This window comes from Loxodonta africana, chromosome Y, assembly GCF_030014295.1.
Source record: "Loxodonta africana isolate mLoxAfr1 chromosome Y, mLoxAfr1.hap2, whole genome shotgun sequence".
Taxonomy (NCBI): domain Eukaryota; kingdom Metazoa; phylum Chordata; class Mammalia; order Proboscidea; family Elephantidae; genus Loxodonta; species Loxodonta africana.
Window position 1 is genome coordinate 20369983 of NC_087370.1, and position 21477 is coordinate 20391459.

At 43.2% G+C, this 21477-nt stretch overlaps 1 protein-coding gene across 2 annotated transcripts in view; it reads left to right on the forward strand.

The window, feature by feature from the left end:
* LOC100658716 (neuroligin 4 X-linked) overlaps positions 1-20180 on the forward strand; it is a 267648-nt gene extending 247468 nt beyond the window's left edge. The window contains exons 3-5 of one of the 2 annotated variants that reach the window (XM_064278733.1): positions 206-416; positions 3100-3891; positions 18743-20180. In XM_064278733.1, coding sequence (XP_064134803.1) covers positions 206-416; positions 3100-3891; positions 18743-19592 — 1853 coding nt within the window. In that variant the 3' untranslated portion in view covers positions 19593-20180. The remainder of the gene's footprint in view (positions 1-205; positions 417-3099; positions 3892-18742) is intronic. The other variant, XM_023539675.2, reaches the window with a different exon arrangement.
* The last annotated feature ends 1297 nt before the right edge of the window (positions 20181-21477 follow it).

A 21477-nucleotide genomic window follows, 5' to 3' on the forward strand; every position in this document is an offset into this window, starting at 1 on the left:
AACCCTGTGGGGTGGCTATGAGTCGGAATCGACTCAGTGGCAGTGGGTTAATCCCATGTGCCATGAAATTGTTTCTCCAATGTTGCTTCTAATTTATAGGTAGAAAAAATGATAAGCAAGATAAATATGAGATCTTTTCAAAGAGTTGTGATGTTTACGTGCTTTTTATTGCTAACAAACACAAATATCGTGTGTCCTTTTGTAGGATTTTTAAGTACCGGTGACCAGGCAGCGAAAGGCAACTATGGGTTGCTGGATCAAATCCAAGCCTTGCGGTGGATCGAGGAGAACGTCGGGGCTTTTGGCGGGGACCCCAAGCGAGTGACCATCTTTGGCTCAGGGGCTGGAGCTTCCTGTGTCAGTCTGTTGACCTTGTCTCACTATTCAGAAGGTAATGACCACCTCCCACAAACAAGAACACACATAAGCTCAGTTAATATCCCAGATGCACGTGGGGTTGCTATGAGTCTCTCTTACAGCTTCAATCCACAAAATCCATATATCATAAAAACCAAGCACATCTATTGCAGTCCAGTTGATCCTGCCTCACGGTGACCCCAAGTATGTCAGAGGAGAACTGCACTCCGTAGGGTTTTCAATGGCTGATCTTGCAGAATTAGATTGCCAGGCCTTTCTTCTGAGGCACATCTGGGTGGACTTGGACCTCCTACCTTTTGGTTAGCAGCTGAGTGCATTAACTGTTTGCACCTCCTAAGCCACTGTCATCAAGTTGATTCCAACTCATAATGACCCTAGAAGACAGAGTAGAGCTGCCCCATAGGATTTCCAAGGCTGTGATCTTTACAGAAGCAGACTGCCACATCTTTCTCCCTCGGAGCAGCTGGTGGGTTCAAACCGCAGAAGTTTCCATTAGCATGTGGTTAGGAGTCCCTGGTTGGTGCAGACGGTTAAGTGCTTGGCTGCTAAACAACAGTACTAACCAAAAGGTTGGAGGTTCGCGTCTACCCAGAGGCACCTCAGAAAAAAGCCCTGGCCATCTACTGTCAAAAAAAATCAGCCACTGAAAACCCTATGGTGTGCAGTTCTACTCTGACACTCATCGGGTCACCGTGAGTGGGAGGTGACTCAATGGCAAATAGTTTGGCTTTGGTTTTTATCATGTGGCTGTTATTACTTTCCAAAATACAAATATATATACCATGTATACTACCTATATATACACTGTTGCCTAAATTATTGCTAACATTTCTGTGGGGAGGGGGGAATATACTTTCCGGCAGTGCTTTTCTAAATCTGACAGCATTAACTTACTCATGTCTTGAAGAGATCGCGTATTGTCATCGTGTCTTTTAAGTGCTTCCAGACTTTGATCTTTAGAGTCAAAGACTCAAGTCAATGGTTACACATTTCTGGCGGAATTTTAAGGACTGGGAGATTGGCCAGACATAACTTTTCTGATGACGTCGACATTGATGACGTGTGGTTTAGAGTCTGGGCCCAAGTGTCACCTCTTGCCATTTCTCTGGTCTTTAAAATCACATCTTTCGATTCTGTCCATGTTTTCCTCACACTTGATAGTTTGCACTACCTTCAACACTGACAGGACGTGAAACTTCTGGGCTCAGAGCTAAATGTTGCATTCTTCCAGCAACTCCTGGGACATCAGAGTTAGACTCAGACTGGAATTCATGGAAAAGGCAGGAATTGAGAGCAAATAGAAGGCTGGGATTCTGTATACCCTGTCGTGGTTAAAAATAGAGACTTGGTACTTCTGGACAGCAATAGACAAATCTGATGGAAATTTTTGAGCTTACTTGGCTTTCACTCCCAAAATGGCCTGAGTTTTTTCAAGTTTCTCACCTAAACAAGGCATTTTAAAATTGTGGCAATATAAAATATAGAAAACGCTGGGCTTTGAATTGGCGTGTTTTTGAAATGAATGATTTAAGAGAAAAAAAAAAATTGTTCATTGACTACTTGGTTGAGAATTTCATTAGGATAGCTAATGTAATTAGGTTAGCTGTAAAATTTTAATATCTTCATTATATGGAGGATGGAGATATGAACAGAGCCCTGAATGGGTGTTCTGAATTCTTGTAAGTGGGCAGTTTCTCCCCTATTTAAGTGGCCCCTGATCTGCCTGTGAGCCCAGAGGATCTTTGACCCCTTACTGGTAAAAAGCATGTTTCTTCTCCAGTGGGGGTTGTGATTTCCTCCGAGGGCCTTTAGTTATAGAATCTGAAAAAAGGCAAGTAAAAGCTACACCAAATTGTGTGAGGATAAAGAGATTGCATTTGTTTTTATTTTTAATTAACAGTATTTCTTTAGAATGATCAAACATCTATTTGAGCGTCTGAAGGTCTCTGACAGTCTCATTTTTTAATACACTATTTTTTAGAGAAATTTTAGGGTTTAGTGTTCTCTAACAGTGTTATTTTCTTTAATACACTGTATTTCTCTAGAGCAGTTTTCAGTTTACAGAAAAATGGCAGAGAAACTACAGCATTGTTCCTACATAGCCCTGTCTCCAACCTGCACATTTTCCCCCATTAGGAGCACCTTTCCTGTGGTCCATTTGTTACAGTCGCTGACCTAGTATGGATACATTGTTACTAACTAAAACACTTAGTTTACAGGAGGGCTCACTCCTTGTGTGGCACAGTCCTGTGAGTTTTGACAAACACGTGATATCATGCCTGTACAGTATCCTATGGCATGGTTTCACTGCCCTAAAAATGTCCTGGACTCCACTTATCCATCCCTCGCCTCCTCCCCCAAGCCCCTGGCAACCACTGATCTTTTTACTGTCTCTCTAGATAGCTTCGCCTTTTCCAGAATATCCTATAATTGGAGTCCTGCAGTATGTAACGAGATTGCGTGGTTTTGACGCTGTAGGAAAAGTAACACGGCACTTTCATTTCCTTAAACTATTTTGTGCCTGTGTGTGCAAAAATACCCCCTAAAAACTCCCAACGAGGGGCTTGGGATCGAAAAGAAGGAAAGAGCGGCTGAAAGAGCTGAATGCTACTGTATCCCGATATTCACACCACGGAGATACAATGCAGGCATTCTGTGAGCAGTAAAAGCTGCTTTCTTGCGCTTGGGGTGTTAATTTCCATGTCCTCCATTTGCACCTGCAGGTCTGTTCCAAAAAGCCATCATTCAAAGCGGCACCGCCCTGTCCAGCTGGGCCGTCAACTACCAGCCTGCCAAGTACACTCGGATATTGGCAGATAAAGTGGGCTGCAACATGCTGGACACCACGGACATGGTGGAATGCCTTCGGAATAAGAACTACAAAGAGCTCATTCAGCAGACCATCACCCCAGCCACGTACCACATCGCCTTTGGGCCCGTCATTGACGGCGATGTCATTCCTGACGACCCCCAGATTCTCATGGAGCAAGGGGAGTTCCTTAACTATGACATCATGCTGGGCGTGAACCAAGGGGAGGGTCTGAAGTTTGTGGACGGCATCGTGGACAACGAAGATGGCGTCACCCCCAATGACTTTGACTTCTCCGTGTCCAACTTTGTGGACAACCTTTACGGCTACCCAGAGGGGAAAGACACCCTGCGTGAGACCATCAAGTTCATGTACACAGACTGGGCAGACAAGGAGAACCCTGAAACACGTCGCAAGACCTTGGTGGCTCTCTTCACGGACCACCAGTGGGTGGCCCCGGCTGTGGCCACCGCCGACCTCCACGCCCAGTACGGCTCGCCAACCTACTTCTACGCCTTTTACCATCACTGTCAGAGTGAGATGAAGCCCAGCTGGGCAGACTCAGCCCATGGCGACGAAGTCCCCTATGTCTTTGGGATCCCCATGATCGGTCCTACTGAACTCTTCAGCTGTAACTTCTCCAAGAATGACGTGATGCTCAGTGCAGTGGTGATGACCTACTGGACAAACTTCGCCAAAACGGGGTATGTTTTCTCTGCATCATTGTCTTAGTTACTTAGCGCTGCTGTAACAGAAATACCACAGGCGTATCCTTTAATGAACAGAAATTTATTTTCTCACAGTACTGGAGGCTACAAGTCCAAATTCAAGGTGCCTGCTCTAGGGGAAGTGTCTCTCTCTCTCTGTTGGCTCTTGGGGCAGGTCCTTGTGTCTTTTCAGCTTCTGTTCCTCGTTCCTTGGTGATCTCCACATGGAGTCTTTCCCCATCTGTGCTTGCTTGCTTCTGTGTCTAATCTGCTCTCTTTATATCTCAAAAGAAATTGACTCGAAACACACCCTACACTGATACGGCCTCATTAACATAACACAGAAAACCCTATTCCCAAACAGGATTACAACCATAAGTATATTTTTTTAAAAAGGAAAAAAGAAAAAAAACTAAACTCGTTGCTGTTGAGTCGATTCTGACTCATAGCGACCCTATAGGACAGAGTAGAACTGCCCCATAGAGTTTCCAGTGAGTGCCTGGTGGATTCGAACTGCCGACATTTTGGTTAGCAGCCGAGCTCTTAACCACTATGCCGCCAGGGTTTCCCTCCATAGGTATAGTATTTACAACACAAGTTTTTTGAGGACACAATTCAATTCACAACAATCAGGTTATCGCCCTCCTCCCAACTCGTTTGCTTCCTCGGTCTAAGTATCGTTTCTATGATTGAATGAATTGCATTTTTTCTGTAACTTGGACACACACAGCAGCCGTTTCTTTCCAAGGTCTATGGAAACCTAAGTAGCTCTGAAGGTGCAGTGCTCAAAGCGCTTGGCTGCTAACTGAAAGGTCAGTATTCAAACCCACCAGTAGCTCTAGGGGAGAAAAACCTGGCAATCAGCTCTCGGTAAGGATTGCAGCCTAGAAAACCATACAGGGCAGTTCTGCTCTGCACATAGGGTCACTGTGAGTCAGAATCAACTCCACAGCACCCAACCACAGCAACGCGGAAACCTAGGTGATGCAAAAGGTTTGCACTCAACTGCTGACCTCAATTTTGGTGGTTTGAATGCCCCCAGTGGAGCCCTGGTGGCCCAGTGGTTGAGAGCTATGGCTGCTAACCGAAAGGTTGACAGTTTGAATCCACCAGCGGCTTCTTGGAAACCCTATGGGACAGCTCTGCTCCATCCTACAGGGTCACTGAAAGTCAGAATCAATTCAAAGGCAACAAGTTATTTTGGTTTCGTGGCTTCATGGGGCCCTGGTGTTGCAGGGGTTAAGATCTCAGCTGCTGGCCGAAAGGTTAGCCATTCAAATCCACCAGCTGCTTCTTGGAAACACTATGCAGCAATTCTACTCTGTGCTATAGGCTTTCTATGAGTCAGAATCGACTTGACAGCAATGGGTTTGTGTTTTGGTAGTGGCTCCATGGAAGAAATGCCCTGACAATCTGCTTCTGTAAAGATGACAGCTGAGGAAACCCTATGGAAGCTCAGTTCTACTCTTTGATACGTGGAGCCACTGTGAGTCGGAATCGACTAGACAGCAACTAACAACGAGAACATGGCAACTCAGTTTTTTGCTTTTTCCTTTCACCCTAAAATGTCTTCTTTCAAACCATATATTTACTACCGTACTACTTGCATGTTGAAAATTCTTCAGAGCAATTTCCTACCTGCTAGTGTGGGATGTGTGGGATGTAGAAGTAAAGTGACTGAGCGATAGCTGATCAATGAGTTTCAAATCTAAAGATGACCTTGCCTCATTTGTTAAACAATAGGGTACTGAAATAGGTGTGTCACAAGGAAAAGTGCTTACCACACAGCCACAAGAATGAAATAACTCTTGTAATAATGATAAACCAGTTGCCATTGAGTTGACTCCAGCTCATGGCACCCCTACGCGTGTCAGAGTAGAACTGTGCCTCATTGGGTTTTTAGTGGCTAGTTTTTCAGAAGTAGATCTCCAGGCCTTTCTTCCAAGGCGCCTCTGGGAGGACTCGAACCCCCAACCTTTTGGTTAACAGCTGAGCATGTTAACTGTTTGCACCACCCAGGACTCCCTAACATAATAACTATGTCGCCATTATCGTGTGCCATCGAGTCAGTTCTAACTCATAGTGACCCCATGTGGTCATGTAGAACTGCCCCATAGGGTTTCCTAGGCCGTAATCTTTACGGAAGCAGATCTCCAGGTCTTTCTCCTGTGGAGCCTCTGCGGGGGTTTGAACCACTAACCTCTTGGCTAAAAGTCAAGCACATTAACTGCTTGCATCACCCAGGGATTCCCATGATAACTAAATAAATAAAATAAATCAATAAAGACTCAGTGGCTAAATATAGTTAAAAATATATGAGGTCCACATATAACACTCCAAAAACCGCACCCATTGCTGTCAAGTCAATACCAGCTCATAGTGAAGCTATGTGAGAGGGTAGACCTGCTCCACAGGGTTCCCGAGGCTGTAATCTTTACGGAAGCAGACCGCCAGATCGTTCTCCTGTGGAGCCTCTGGGTGAGTTTAAACCACCCACCATTCGCTTAGCAGCCGAGCGCTTAACCACTGTGCCACCAGGGCTCCTTTCACATACAGCAGAGACTCCTAAAATTCTACAGAGCAGTTTCTCTGCCGACAGAGAGAAGAGACTGCAAACCCTCTTAAATAGGTACCAGTGTCAGGGCATCGTATTGAGGCATCTTTTCGTTTACTCTTGGCTAATCACGTAATTTTGAAAATTAACGAGGTGTCATTCTGTGCTACCTGTGTGTGCTGCCGTCATTAACCTGGAGCCTCTTGTCCGGAATTAGAAATGCAGACACTTGTGGCCTGAGGAGTCTCTAAATCTTCCCCTGCATCGTTGCATGTCAGACCTGGACTCCCAGACTGCAGCAGCTCTGCCCAAACCTCATACATACAGTAAGCCTAGAGGGTGTGGGGGTGCTGAAGGCCCTAAACTCAGGGGCCCAGCAGCTTTCAGTCTTTACAAGGATCCCCAGTACTTTTTTGGTGGCAAGTGGCTTAAGAACAGTTACGGGTCTTAACATAGCATGTGTATTGAGTGGTGTTTGTTATCTGTCGCTGTTGTTAGGTGACTTTGAATTGAGTCCAACTCATGGTGACCCCGAGGGTGCAGACTAGAATGGTGGTCCATAGAGTTTTCAAGGCTGTGAAAGTAGAAGTAGATAGCCAGGCCTTTCTTCTGAGGCGCCTCGGGTGGGTTCGAACTGCCAGCCTCACGGCTAGTAGTCGAGTGCTTCACTATTGGCACTTCCCAGGGGCTCCTCTAGTGTATAAAATGTGTTATAATTGGGTACCCATTTTGAGCAGTCCTGCTTGATACATTTGGTCTAAGAGAAGGCTAATATGGGGCCAGGAGGAAGGAAGGAGGTGCAAACATTTGAGAGAAAAGCTTGCCTGTCACTCATCCAAAGATTCTTTGTTGGAAAATAATTGAATTCGAGACAAGAAGTTTTTTTTTTTTAATTTTCTCTCTTTTTTTAATTTATTGTAATGAAAACACACACCACAGTATCCGCCAACACACCAACTTCCACATTTTACAATCCCGTGTCCTTGATTATGTCTTTCATGCTGTGCTGCCATTAACACTATCCTCACCCAAAACATTCCGTCCTCGTTGCCATAAGCTCCACGCCTCCCAAACGGAAGCTCCTCCTTCCGCTCGCCCGCCTACCCCTGGTAACTGCTAACGACCTTCGGTTTCTATAGATTTGCTTATTTCATGTAGGTGAGATCCTAACGGCAGTTGTCCTTTTGCCACTGGCTGATTTCATCAGCGTGGTGTTTCCAAGGTCCATCCGTGTTGTGCCGAGCCTCAGGACTTCATATCTCTTCACGGCTGAGTAATATTTCGTTGTTTGTATGTATCCATTCATCTGTTGATGGGTATTTCTGTTGTCTCCACCTTTTGGCTATTGGGAAAATTGGTGCAGTGAACGCTGGTATACGAGTATTTTTAAGTATCCCTGGCGATGTCATAAATGTATGACACGTGACACGTGCCCTTGTAAGTTTTGCATTTTCTTGAAGCATAAGAAGGACTCAGACAGGATTTCCTGAACTGCAGCCGTGCCTGTTCCCAACATATCACTGCTTACCAGTACCAGTTGTCAGGGTAGAACTATAGTCACTGGGGTTTTCAGCAGCTGATTTTTCAGAAGTAGGCCTCCAGACCTTTCTTCTGAGGTGTCACTGGGTGGACTCAAACCCCCAACCTTTCAATTAGCAGCCAAGCACTTCAACCATTTGTACCACCCGGAAAGTCTATGTCTAATAAAAACCAAAAACCAAACCAGCTTCCTTCAGTCGATTCGACCCTTGGAGACCACAGGTGTGACAGTAGAACTGTGTTCCATAGGGTTTTCAATGGCTAATTCTTTCAGAAGTAGATCGCCACCACAGATCGCCAGGCCTTGCTTCCAAGGTGCCTCTGGGTGGACTCAAACCTCCAACCTTTTGGTGAGCAGCAAGCACTTTAACATTTGTACCACCCAAGGACTCACTATCGTTACTGACTTTCTCTAAAACCACATGTTTATTTTTTTCTTTTCTTAATGTGCTTTTATTATAATATAAAATAATAATATAAAGCTTCATATTGTTTTCTTCAATAGAAAGCAAGTGTCAGTTGTAGTAAGTTTAACCGAACCACAAAGAAGTAGTGAACTTGAGGCAATGTCATTAAATTCTTGTTAGCTCTTTCTGCTTACTAAATGCTCTGAGATGGAGGCTGGTTCCCTCCTTGTTTAAAAAAAGAAAGAGACCATGGAGAGTCCTAATGTGGTGAGGAACCTCTAGCATCTGGTGGGCACTTTCTCCTGGACATGCAGAAAGAGCGAGAGAGATCTGAGATGGTGGCAACGTTTCTTGGTGTGCCTGAGTGCTCCCTAATGCCGTAACTATTTCCTAAAATCCTTTTACATGGTGCCTATGGTGCACATTCCTTGTTCAGGGAACATAGAAATGTAAAATTGTTTGCTGCTGTGGAATCAGCCCCCATTCATGGCCACCCCATGGTTGGTTGCGGGTTGGAACATGGTGGTCCATAGGGTCTTCACTGACTGATTTTCAGAAATAGATCACCAGGCCTTTCTTCCTGGTCTGTCTTAGTCTGAAAGCTCTGCTGAAACCTGTTCAGCATCACAGCAACACGCAAGCCTCCACTGACAGATGGGTGGGGGCTGCACATAAGGTGCATTGGCCAGGAATCGAACCCGGGTCTCCTGCATGGAGGCAAGGACTCTACCACTGAACCACCACTGTCCCTCAGAGATGTGAAATAGCCCGGGACTAATACCTCAGCACATATCATCAGTTCACCATTATTGGTGTGTATCTAGGGTACGTTAAGATTTCAGAAATGTGTGACTGTGGCTAGAAACGAGGGCAAGAAGCAAAGGACATCAAATGGAGGAATAGTTTTGCCTTGCCTGGAGTCAAAAGCTTCAAGTAGGGATCTGGGTGAAGACGCAGGCTGTGGATGGTGGAAGTTCTTGAAGGTCTGTCTGAAGAGTCTGGACTTCAGCCAAATGGGAGCTATTTTTGTTTCTTCAGCGAAAGTGGAACATAACTAAGGTCACGCTTAGGAATATTAACGCAGCGAGTTTTCTCAATTCACTTGAAAGGTCATTTGAATGATTCAAACCATCTTCAAGGACAGTTGCTCAGAACTTCATCTAACGTGAAGTGAAAAGCACCACTGGAAACGTAAACAGTCAGGTGGTGAGGTTCTACCGGGGTTGGTTGAACAAGCAAGAGGGGCGTTTAGCTGTTGAGGCACACGTTTGAGGATGCACGGCAAGGGCTTATGTAGTAGTTGCTATTGATTTAGTTAAACTAAGAGAACTATACAGTCAGTCCTTTGCAAGGGAAGGATTCTCGTGTAGATAGCAAGCTGCTTCAGTGGCCCAGGTGAGGAGGTTGAAACTGCTGGCAATTAGGGAACAGCGCATTATTGTTAGTTGCCATCAAGTTGGCTCCAAGTCATGGCAACCTTACAGAATGAAACGTTGCTCAGTCCTGTGCCATCTTCATGATCGTTATTATGTCTGAGTCCGTTGGTACAGCCGTTGTGTCAGTCCATCCCGTGGAGGAATTCCCTTGTTTTTGATGACCCTCTACTTTACCAAACATAATGTCCTTCTCTAGCGGTTGGTCTTTCTTCATGACGTGTCCAAAGCAAGCAAGTCAAAGTCTCACTATCCTCACTTCTGAGGAGCATTCTGGCTATGTTTTTTCTAAGACTGATTTGTTCACTCTTCTGGCACTCTATGGTATATTCAGTGTTTTTGGTTTAGTGCAGTGTGTTGTTTTTAAGTGCCATCGAATCAACTGTGACTCATGGTGGTCTTATGTATGACAGAATGAAATGTTGTTCAGTCTTGTGCCGTCTTCATGATTGTTGGTATCTTTGAGACCATTGTAGCTATTGTGTCAATCCATCTCATGGAGGATTTCCTTCGTTTTTGTTGACCCTTTATTTCACCAACCATGATGTTCTTCTCCAAAGATTGGTCCATCCTGGTAACGTGTCCAAAGTAAGCAAGATGAAATCTTGTCATCCTCACTTCTAAGGAGCATTCTGTCTGTATTTCTTCCAAGGCAGATGTGTTCGTTATTCTAGAAGTCCACGATATATTCAATATTCTATTTTTAGTGTATTGTGTTTTTTGTTTTTAGGTACGGTAGAGTCAACTCTGACTCTGGTGACCTTAGGTACAACAGAACAAAACATTGCCCAGTTCTGTGCCATCTTTACGATCATTGGTATGTTTGAATCCATTGTTGCTATTGTGTCAATCCATCTTATTAAGCATTTCTCTCATTTCTGCTGACCCTCCACTTTACCAAACTTGATGTTCTTTTCTAGCAATTTGTCTTTCCCGATGACTTGTCCAAAGTAAGCTAGCCAAAGTCTCTCCATCCTTACTTCTAAGGAGCATTCTAGTTGTATTTCTTCTGAGACTGATTTGTTCATTCTTCTAAGGAATATTCTGGTTGTATTTCCTTTAAGACTGATTTATCCATTCTTCTGGCAGTCCATGGTCACTGTGTTCTCCAGAAATCGTACTCAGGCAAGAACAAATAGAATGTGATGGGATACCTTTGAGAACCATCATTGCTCTCCTCCATCAGAGAAGCAAGGGTATGATTATAACACGTCTCTCACAATTAATATATTGTTGTGGAGAGGGGATTGTGTTTCACAAAGGTATTGTGCTTTACCGTCATCATTTGAAGAAACTCCAATCCTTGTACATGTCATGCATGGTACCCTGATTTTCTTGATATTCCATGAGCTTGCCCCATAGGGCTTCCAAGGCTGTAATCTTTACAGAAGCAGGCTACCACATCTTTCTTCCACAGAGTGGCTGGTGAGTTCAGACGTCTGACCTTTCAGTTAGCAGCTGGGCATTTAACCACTGCACCACGAGGACTTCTTAACTGCCTAGGTGCTTCTCTCATCATATGTCACAAAGCTAACAGTTCTGATCTTTTATGTTGAAAAGTACATGTATCTGATATGCTAGCCTTTTAGTTTTTGATGGGCAGAGGAAAATAACGTTAATGGATGTACTCCAGGCAAGCATGAAAGAAAGAGAGAGAGAAGGAAGATAGGAAGGAAAGGAGGAGGGAAGAGAGAAAGAAGAGAGAGTGAAACAGAGAGAGAGAAGGGATGGAAGTAAGGGAGAGAGAGAGAAAGGATGGAAGTAGGGAGAGAGAATGAACAGAAGGAAAGGGAGAGAGGAATTGAGGAAGGAAGTGAGGAAAGACAGAAATTGAATCTCTGCTTTCAAATCATACCATTGGTGGTGTACTCATGGCAGTCTTAGGTGAGAGGGTTCTCCCATCCTTAGAGAGACAGAGACAGCAAAACTGTTAGAAGAAGTCAGGAAGTTCACAGTGAGCACTCAAAACATTAGTAGTGATCAGATATTGACAATCAATGAATGTCATGTCCTTAAGAGGTCATTGCTATCCATCTCTTCTATCATCCATCCATCTATCCATTTTTCTACAATTTATCTATGTGTCATCTATCTATCCACCTATCATGTGCCCATCCGTTCATCCATCCACCCATCCATCCATGCATTCATCTATCTCTTCTTCTATCATCCATCCGTCTATCCATTTTTCTATCTACTATTTATCATCTATCATCTGTCCGTCCATCCATCCATCCATCCATCCACCCACCCACCCACCCACCCACCCACCCACCCATCCATCCATCCATCCATCCCTCCCTCCCTCCCTCCCTCCCTCCACCCACCCATCCATCCATCCATCCATTCATACATCTTTCTATCCCTTCTTCTATTTATCATCGATCTACCATCTATCCATTTTTCTATCTACCTACCATCTATCTACTCTCTATTTACCATCTATCTACTATCTATTTATCTACCTACCTACCCACCTACTATCTATTTTATTTAAAATAGGGAAGGGATATGGCCATATTTTTTAGAATAATTTCCTTGTAACTAGGAAGGCTATTTAAATGATCCAGGTGAAAGGAAGGAACCAAAATATTGCAGTAAGAGTACAACACAGACCAACATATCCAGGAGTTTTATAGAAATCAGGCAGACTTGGAAAGCTTCGAAACATGAGAAATAAAATTGAGGGAAAAGGAAAGCTAATTCCAAGGTTTGAAAAGGATTATAAATAATTAAAATCTTTGTTATATAAACTCTCTTTGGGGAATGAGTAGAAAGCAATTGGCTATATTGGTCAACAAAACCCAGGTGCTCACGGATCAAGGACCAGATCTGCTTCCATTCTGTATGAGAAGATACAAATGAAAAGGAAGTGGAGGAAATTCAGACTCTATACAAGGCATGGCTCAGAGCCATCAAATGATGAATAATTTACTGAAGACCTTGCAGTCTGTTGGAATTCGGAGACAGAGAAATAGTTCCACAATGGAAGTTAAAAACAACATATACATCATGGATTTTGTTGTGGCTTTGTTTCCAGTAGTTTGGTGTAGGTGTGGGGGAATGGCGTATACCTTTTGTTTGCTTCATATGCCATCTCTGGTTTTGAATTTGTTCATATCCTACGATTAACTTGTATTCCAAAAAAAGAAAAAATGCCATTGAGTTGATTCTGAATCATAGTGACCCTACAGGACAGAGTAGGATGGCCCCATAGAGCTTCCAAGGCTGCAACCTTTACAGAAGCAGACTGCTACATCTTTCTCTCACAGAGTGGCTGGTGGTTCCAAACCGCTGGCCCTTTGGTTAGCAGCTGAGCGTTTAACCACTGCACCACCAGGACTCCTTAACTTGTATTCAACCCTGGCTAAATCTTCAGAGAAAAAGTAGGAAAAAGGCACTCAGGGAGGATGGTTTTGGAGATTTGCAGCAAAAGTCTGCCTTCCAAAGTCAGCTTTATTGCCAATTAAATACGGAGACCCCATGTGTGTCAGAATAGAACTGTGCTCCATAGGGTTTTCATTGGCTGATTTCTCTGAACTAGATCGCCAGGCTTTTCTTCTGAGGTGTCTCTAGGTGGACGTTAACCTCTGACCCTTTCAGTTAACAAGTGAGAGTGTGTTAACCATTTGCAACGGCCATGGTCGCCATGAGACAGAGTTGACTTGAAATCAACTGGTCAACTACTCTATGACAAATAATGAACATCGCCACCTGTAGCCTGAGAGGTATAAATGAATACTTAAAACAACCTTAGTGTAGGGAAGTTTTCTTTGTAGAGGATGTATACCTAACAGTCAATACCACATTGCTTTAGGTTTAAGCAGAGCCTTGTTATCATGTGGTTAGCTTGCCATCGCGTCGAATCTGACTCATGGCAGCCCATGTGTGTTGGCGTAGAACTTCACCCCAAAGAGTTTTCAATGGCTGATTGTTTGCAAGCCTTTCTCATGAGGCGCCTCTGGGTAGGTTCAAACCATCAACCTTTAAGCTCATAGTCAAACGCTTAACAAATTGTGCCACCCAGACATCCTTAGAAGAAACTCGTACCATCTAAAGAAATCAGATGTGAAGGTTCACTGATATTTCTCAAGAAATCAATTGCCTATCTCTGCAAATAAAGTGAAGGACAAGATCTTAGAAATGCATTTGACTATCCACTGCCATGGTTGTATCTCAAATAAAAGATGACAGGTGAGCATATATGTGTTCGGGGCTGGGGAATAAGGATGAAGATACATCTTGAAGCTTTCAGAAGGGAGACAAAACCATGTCTGTTTCTCTCTCTCCTTAATCATTATGATGTTTAATTTTACTCGTGGGAATTAAAAGACTGCATGCCACGTGGTGCACGGGTTAAGAGCTATGGCTTCACCATGAACAGAACATTCTTCTTTGTAGACGTCCACCCTGGGATAAAAGGACTACGCCCCTAGTAGACCCAAATGCAATTCAATGAAATCCGATCTATGGGAAGAATGGATTTAGAAACATGCAAAAAGATACAACATAAAATTGAAAATAATAGAAAAATTGCTACCTGTCATTTCTTCTAAAACAATCCATATAAAAGGCACATGTACCGATGGCAAGTTCCAGCAAATGGAAATTGTTTATTAATGCAAGAAGACCTTGAAAAAAATAATCATGAGTCAGTCAGCATATTGAATCCAATCTTTTCCCAATTTTTGACCTTGAAAACAAGAATATAAAATATAAGAAATAAAAATCAGATTTGTTTTCACAGATATTAATGGGTCTATCTGATTTTTATCTGAAAACACAGAAAAGTAAGCTCATGGTATAAGCAAAACCCATTGCCGGCGAGTTGATTCCGACTCATCGTGACCCTATAGGACAGAGTAGAACTGCCCCACAGGGTTTCCAAAGAGTGGCTGGTGGATTCATGGTATTATAACCTATAATATTATATCTTGCTCTTGAATCCTATTAGTAAAATGAAACCTCTGTGTCTAGTGTGTATTCCGTTAAGAGGTTAACTTTTTCTCATGTGCCACGGTAACCCATATTTCCTATATCATAGCCCCTTCTCTCTGTCGATTTCCAGGAGGTGGCCATGTGTTGGAATTGACTCGATGGCGATTAAAAATAACACAGTAGTAATATACTGAGAGAAGGGGGTTAATATTTGTTGAGAGATGACGGGATGATAGACATTCTGTAGTTATTATTGAACACTCACCAATTACCACCAAGCTCAATATTCTCATCCAGCATATAGGTAAGGAGAAGTCCCTTGGTGGTGCCAATGGTTAAAGTTCTCAGTTGCTAACTAAAAGGTTGGAGGTTCGAGTTCACCCCATGGTGCCTAGGAAGAAAGGCCTGGCAGTCAACTTCTGAAAAACCAGCCATTGAAAACCCTGTAGAGCACAGTTCTACTCGGACATATATGGGGTTGCCATAAGTTGGAGTCAATGGCCACTGGCTGTAGATAAGGAAGATGAAGCCAGCAGAGGCTAATGAATTTCATTTGCTCAAGATTTCACAACTATGAAGAGAAGAAAATGCAGAAAATTCAATGCGCGGAAATGGCTTATGTTGTCGCTGGGACAACCTCAGATTGAGCGATAAAGTCCTTTGGTAGATGTTGCACCTCTTGGTCACGTGTATTATTTGAATCCTGCACAATTCACAGTAAAGGTTGTTTTCTTGAGATCTCCAAGTAGGGCCTTCTGGTTACCCAGCCTTCTGGAGTACAAGGAAAATACTCAATAGATAGAGACCGTTCCATAAAATTACTGCAAGAAGGGGCTCCTTGGAGGGTAGAAGTTGGAGTACCTGGAGCAGTCAACCAAGGTCCCTAGGTGGTACAGAGAGTTGGCACTTGACTGCTAACCTACGTTTAGTGGTACCACGGAAGAAAGGCCCGACGATCTGCTCCTGTAGAGATTACTGTCAAGAAAACCCGATGAGGTCAGAGCAGTAGACCAGGACTTTGCAATTCTCGGCTGGCCGTGAGTCTTCCCACTGCCTTACTGAGATTTCAGTGCTCTGTCCTGGTGACTTTTTACCTAGTCTAATTTCAGATTTTTTATAACATATAAACATTTTTTTATCATGCATTTCAGATTTTTTTTTATAGAAAACAATTATGAAGATGAAATCTATTTGACATATTTTTTAAAAGTCAAATCTATTTGATTTGACCAACCCTAGAAAAATGGAAAGAAATGAGAATTTGATATCTTTGCGGGAGGGGAGAGGGGGCTGTTATCTTAAAAGACTTGGTTGCAAAGATATTCAAAGCATCACTCTATATGGGTTGTCTGTAAATAAATGTTGATGGTCCTTTTTCTTTTTGTCCCTCTGCTCACTTCTATAAATAACAAGAAGGTAATGTTTTGGTGCACAGTTGCTGAGCACTCTTGATATCCATTGAAAACGCTCTCAGTTTACTGTGAGGCATGTTAATTCTCCTGAACATATGAAACTCAGCATACCTCAGTTTCCCTAAAGGTTCTACTGTTGTTTTTGTTAGGTGCCATCAAGTCACATCCTTCTCACAGCGACCCCATGAAATAGAGTAGAACTTCCCCCAATGCAGTAATCTTTCCGGGAACAGATCTCCAGGTCTTTTCTCCCACGGAGCAACTGGGTGGGTTCAAACCACCAACCTTTCTGTTAGCAGCTGATGGCTTAACTATCGCACCCCCAGGCTTTCCTTATCCTCAAGTACCATCTTACATAATCTATTATAATTAATGCAATACTGTTTGATATTTACCCACCTCAGACTATAAAATGTTTTCAAAAAGCACTCATAATTTAATTTATTCTATTTTCTTCAATATAAGTAGTTTTTCCTTCAAGTAGAGTGAAGAAATAATGCATATTTCTATTTACAAACTTTTTTTGCAAATATAAAACTTATCTTTACTTGGTTTTGGTATATATTTAGCCCTGGTGGAGCAGTGGGTGAAGTGATTGACTGTTGTCCTTGTTGTTAGGTGCTGTCAAGTCAGTTCCAACTCACAGGGACCCTCTGTACCACAGAACAAAACACTGCCTGGTCCTGCGCCATCCTCACAGTCGTTGTTATGCTTGAGCCCATTGTTGTAGCCATTGTTATCAGTCTATCTTGTTGAGGGTCTTCCTCTTTTCCGCTGACCCTGTACTTTACCAAGCGTAATGTCTTTCTCCAGGGACTAATCCCTCCTGACAACATGTCCAAAGTACGTGAGACTTAGTCTCACCATCCTTGCTTATAAGGAGCATTCTGGTTGTACTTCCTCTAAGTCAGATTTGTTCATTCTTTCGGCAGTCCATGGTATATTCAATATTCTTCACCAACACCACAATTCAAAGGCATCAATTATTTTTGGGTCTTCCTTATTCATTGTCCAGCTTTCACAGTGATTGACTGCTAACTGAAGTCAGTGGTTCGAAACCACCAGACGCTCTGAGGGAGAAAGATGTGGCAGTCTGCGTCCACAAAGATTTACAGCCTTGGAAACCCTATGGGGTCGCTCTGCGTCGGAATCAACTCGACAGCAGTGGGTTTGGTTTGGTTTAGTGTCATATATTTTATTTATTAAAAGGGCAATAACTCTTTATTTACTTCCAAAGCAATTCTTTAGTGAGAAACAGAATGCCCACTTTTTCCACAATAGCTTCTAAGTCAGCTTTTTTCAGCCTCATTACTATTGATATTTGAAGCCACATACATCCTTGATGTAGGGGCTGCCCTGGGCATTGTACACTGTTTAGTAAAATCACGGACCTCAGCCTGCTTGATACCTGGAAGATTCTTTCATCCAGTCTTCACAACCAAAATTGTCTCCTGACCAAAAATCCTGTGCCATAAAATCAATTCCAACTCACAGTGACCCTATAGGACAGAGAAGAACTGCCCCATAAGGTTTCCAAGGAGCAGCTGGTGGATTCAAACAGCTGACCTTTTGGTTAGCAGCCATGCTCTTAACCACTACACCACCAGGGCTCCAAAATTGCCAAATGTCCCCTGGGGAGGGGGCAGGGCAATAGCACCTGGTTGAGACTCATGACTCTAAAGTAATTAAACTTGAAATACTAAAGTTTTTCCTCAAGATATTTTGTTTGGATTTTTCATTTTTTAAGGTACCACTGCACATTTCAACAAATAAGTAGAAATGTTGTTATAAAACATGACCTAACTCTGCCATCAGGATTTGTTTTAAAAACGAGACTACAAGGAAATTTTAAGAAGAACACAAAATGGTAGGAGTATTTTGGATTAAAGTGGAAGTTATCTATTCTTGCTTGGGTATTTTGTACACGTCAGTGTTGTTGGGTGCCATGGAGTTGATTAAAACTCATAGTGGCCCTATAGGACAAAGTAGAACTGTTTCATAGGATTTTCTAGGCTATAATCTTCTAACCACTGTGGCACGATGGCTGCTTTTATCACACAGAGTAGAATATTTTAAATCCTGAGTCATGCATGATTATTCAACATGTATCCAAATCTGTCATTTCGGTGGACTCTACATGGTGCACATGGTTAAGTGCTGGGCTACACACCGAATGGTTGGCAGTTTGAACGACCCAGTGGCTCCACAGAAGAATGACCTGGTGATCTGCTTCCATAAAGATTGTTGGTGTTGCTGTGTGCCGTCAAGTCAATGCTGACTCACACTGACCCCATGGGACAGAGTAGAACTGCCCCATAGGGTTTTCTAGGCTGTAATATTTACTGGAGCAGAATGCCAGGTTCTTCTTCCATTGAGCTGCTGGGTGGGTTCAAACTGCCAACCTTTAGGTTTGCAGCTAAGTGCTTAACTGTTGTGCCACCAGGCTTCCCCATGTTTATCAATAAATATATGCAATTAACCGATCAAGGTCTCTTTTCCTTTTTTTTTTTTTTTGCCAAATATAGAAGAGTATGACTTTTCTTTCTTTCTTTCTTCTATCCCCAGTGATCCTAACCAGCCAGTTCCACAGGATACCAAGTTCATTCACACAAAACCCAACCGCTTTGAGGAAGTAGCCTGGTCCAAGTACAACCCCAAAGACCAGCTGTATCTGCACATCGGCTTGAAACCCAGAGTAAGGGATCACTACCGAGCAACAAAAGTGGCCTTCTGGTTGGAACTTGTTCCTCACCTGCACAACTTGAACGAGATATTTCAGTATGTTTCAACCACCACCAAGGTTCCCCCACCCGACATGACGTCCTTCCCCTACGGTACCCGGAGGTCTCCTGCAAAGATATGGCCTACAACTAAACGCCCAGCGATAACGCCTGCCAACAGCCCCAAACACTCCAAGGACCCACATAAAACAGGGCCCGAGGATACGACTGTCCTTATCGAGACCAAGCGGGATTACTCCACCGAGTTGAGCGTCACCATCGCTGTGGGTGCATCCTTGCTGTTCCTGAACATCTTAGCGTTTGCTGCTCTGTACTACAAAAAGGACAAGAGACGTCACGAAACACATAGACGCCCCAGCCCCCAGAGAAACACCACAAACGATATTGCTCACATTCAGAACGAGGAGATCATGTCACTCCAGATGAAACAGTTGGAACATGACCATGACTGTGAGTCGCTGCAGGCTCATGACACCCTGAGGCTCACCTGCCCACCAGACTACACCCTTACCCTTCGCCGGTCTCCGGATGATATCCCACTTATGACACCTAACACCATCACCATGATTCCAAACACACTGTCGGGAATGCAGCCCTTGCACACATTCAACACCTTCAGTGGAGGACAGAACAGTACAAATTTACCCCACGGGCATTCCACCACCAGAGTATAGCTTTGCAGTTCCCTCCCCCCCTCGGCTCCTCCCTCTCTGCAGCCTAGAAGACATAGATAGAGGAAGCGAGAAGGAATGTCTCCAACCATGGAATGTTTTTCATCACATTGACTTAGGACAAACACGAGGAAGGGCAGTCTCTGTGTCCCTGCTCACCCTTTCCCTGGGAATTTCCAAGTATTCCAAGATCAACTTCCAACCCTGTGAAATGTGAAACGTATACATTGCTATTTCAACATTGCTTTAAGATCTTCACCACCCCAGCAGATGTTTAGTGTGATAGAGCATCACCATGGCCAGGAACTGATGTGTCCAGTGTAACAGTATCAGCAGACATTTCTGGAACTTACCCAGGGACACTTTAAAAAAAAAAAAATTTTTTTTTAAATCAAAATGGAAATAATAAAAGGTTCTTTGTGTGCCATACAATGGATGGCTCTACATAAGTGAAGGAAGAGTCTACGGGCTTATACCTAGCACACGGAATTACAATCCAGAATGAAGGAAAAGTGGAATTTTATTATGAAAAATAAAAGGACCGACCACGCACTCAAATACATATAGTTCTGTGCAAAGAGATGTTTTGCCGGCCCGAACTATATTTAAGAAACTTTGTAAAAATAAAAATGTATATAGCTGTGAGTTTCAACACACACACACACACACATCAAAAAAAAAAAAAAGCTTTTATTGGTGTTTTCAGTTTGAAAGAGCTTTTAGCAAGATTGTGCTTTTGGTTGTCCTCTGTATGTATATAAATAGATATACATTAGTCATATCACCTGTTTCCTCCCAGACAAAGGAGGCTTTTCTTCTTAATTACTTGTGATACACAAAGACGTGGGGTTTTCTAACTCATCCCATTTATAGGCGGACGCGCGTCCTACAGAAGACCCAAGACCGTGTGACCCACGGATTTCTTCGTTCGGGTCCCACAGATGCATGTGACAGCATTCTTAGAAGACCGTTGCTTTAGGAAACGTTTTATTTTATTTTATTTTTGTGTGTGAGCCTTCATGGAGCTGCAACACAAACTTGGGTCCCCAACATCGAATATATTTAAAGCTTGTTGAATGAGAGAGATGCACAAACAGAGTAACATTAGGGGAAAGAAAAAATATACATATATACAAGTCTAGTTCTGTAGTTCTGGTTCTTTGAATCTTTTTAGGAAGGGTTGCTTCCAGCCCAGAGCCCTGCCAAAAGGAAAGAAAGCTTGCCTTTGGTCGGCTGTGCTCAGCCGACTCAATCCGTCTCTGTTTACCAGCAGCTGCAAAGGGGTTTGGCTGACCAAGTATCTGCTCGGCTTTGCTAATCAGATTGAAGGAGTATATGTGTCTTTCATTTTTCTTTTAGCATTACATCCCTTAGTTATCCATAAGCAGCTTTTTAATTTTTTTTTTTAATTCTTTATATCATTTATTGGATAGAACATAGGCTTCTCTGAAAAGATTGATTTTTGTGGATTTATGTAGCGGTCACCAATCAATACATACAACAGAAAAGAAGAAGGAAAACAAAAAAAAAAACATGAAATGTGATATGCACGGATTTTTTGGGAAGTGTGGTAGCTTCACTGTCAAGATAATGAAGAAGGAAGAACAAAGTCAGTTACCACTGAGTCATTTCAGCCTCATGGTGCCCCCATGTGTGTCCAAGCAGAACTGTACGCCATAGGGTTTTCAGCGGCTGATTTTTCAGAAGTAGATTGCCAGGCCTTTCTTTCGAGGCACCTCTGGGTGGACTCAAATCTCCATCCTTTTGGTGAGCAGCTGAGCGCTTAACTCTTGGCACCACCCTAGAGCCCCATTGCCTTCCAGTTGATTCTGACTCATGGGGACCCTGTATATTACAGAATACAACTGTACTCCATTGGGGTTTTCAA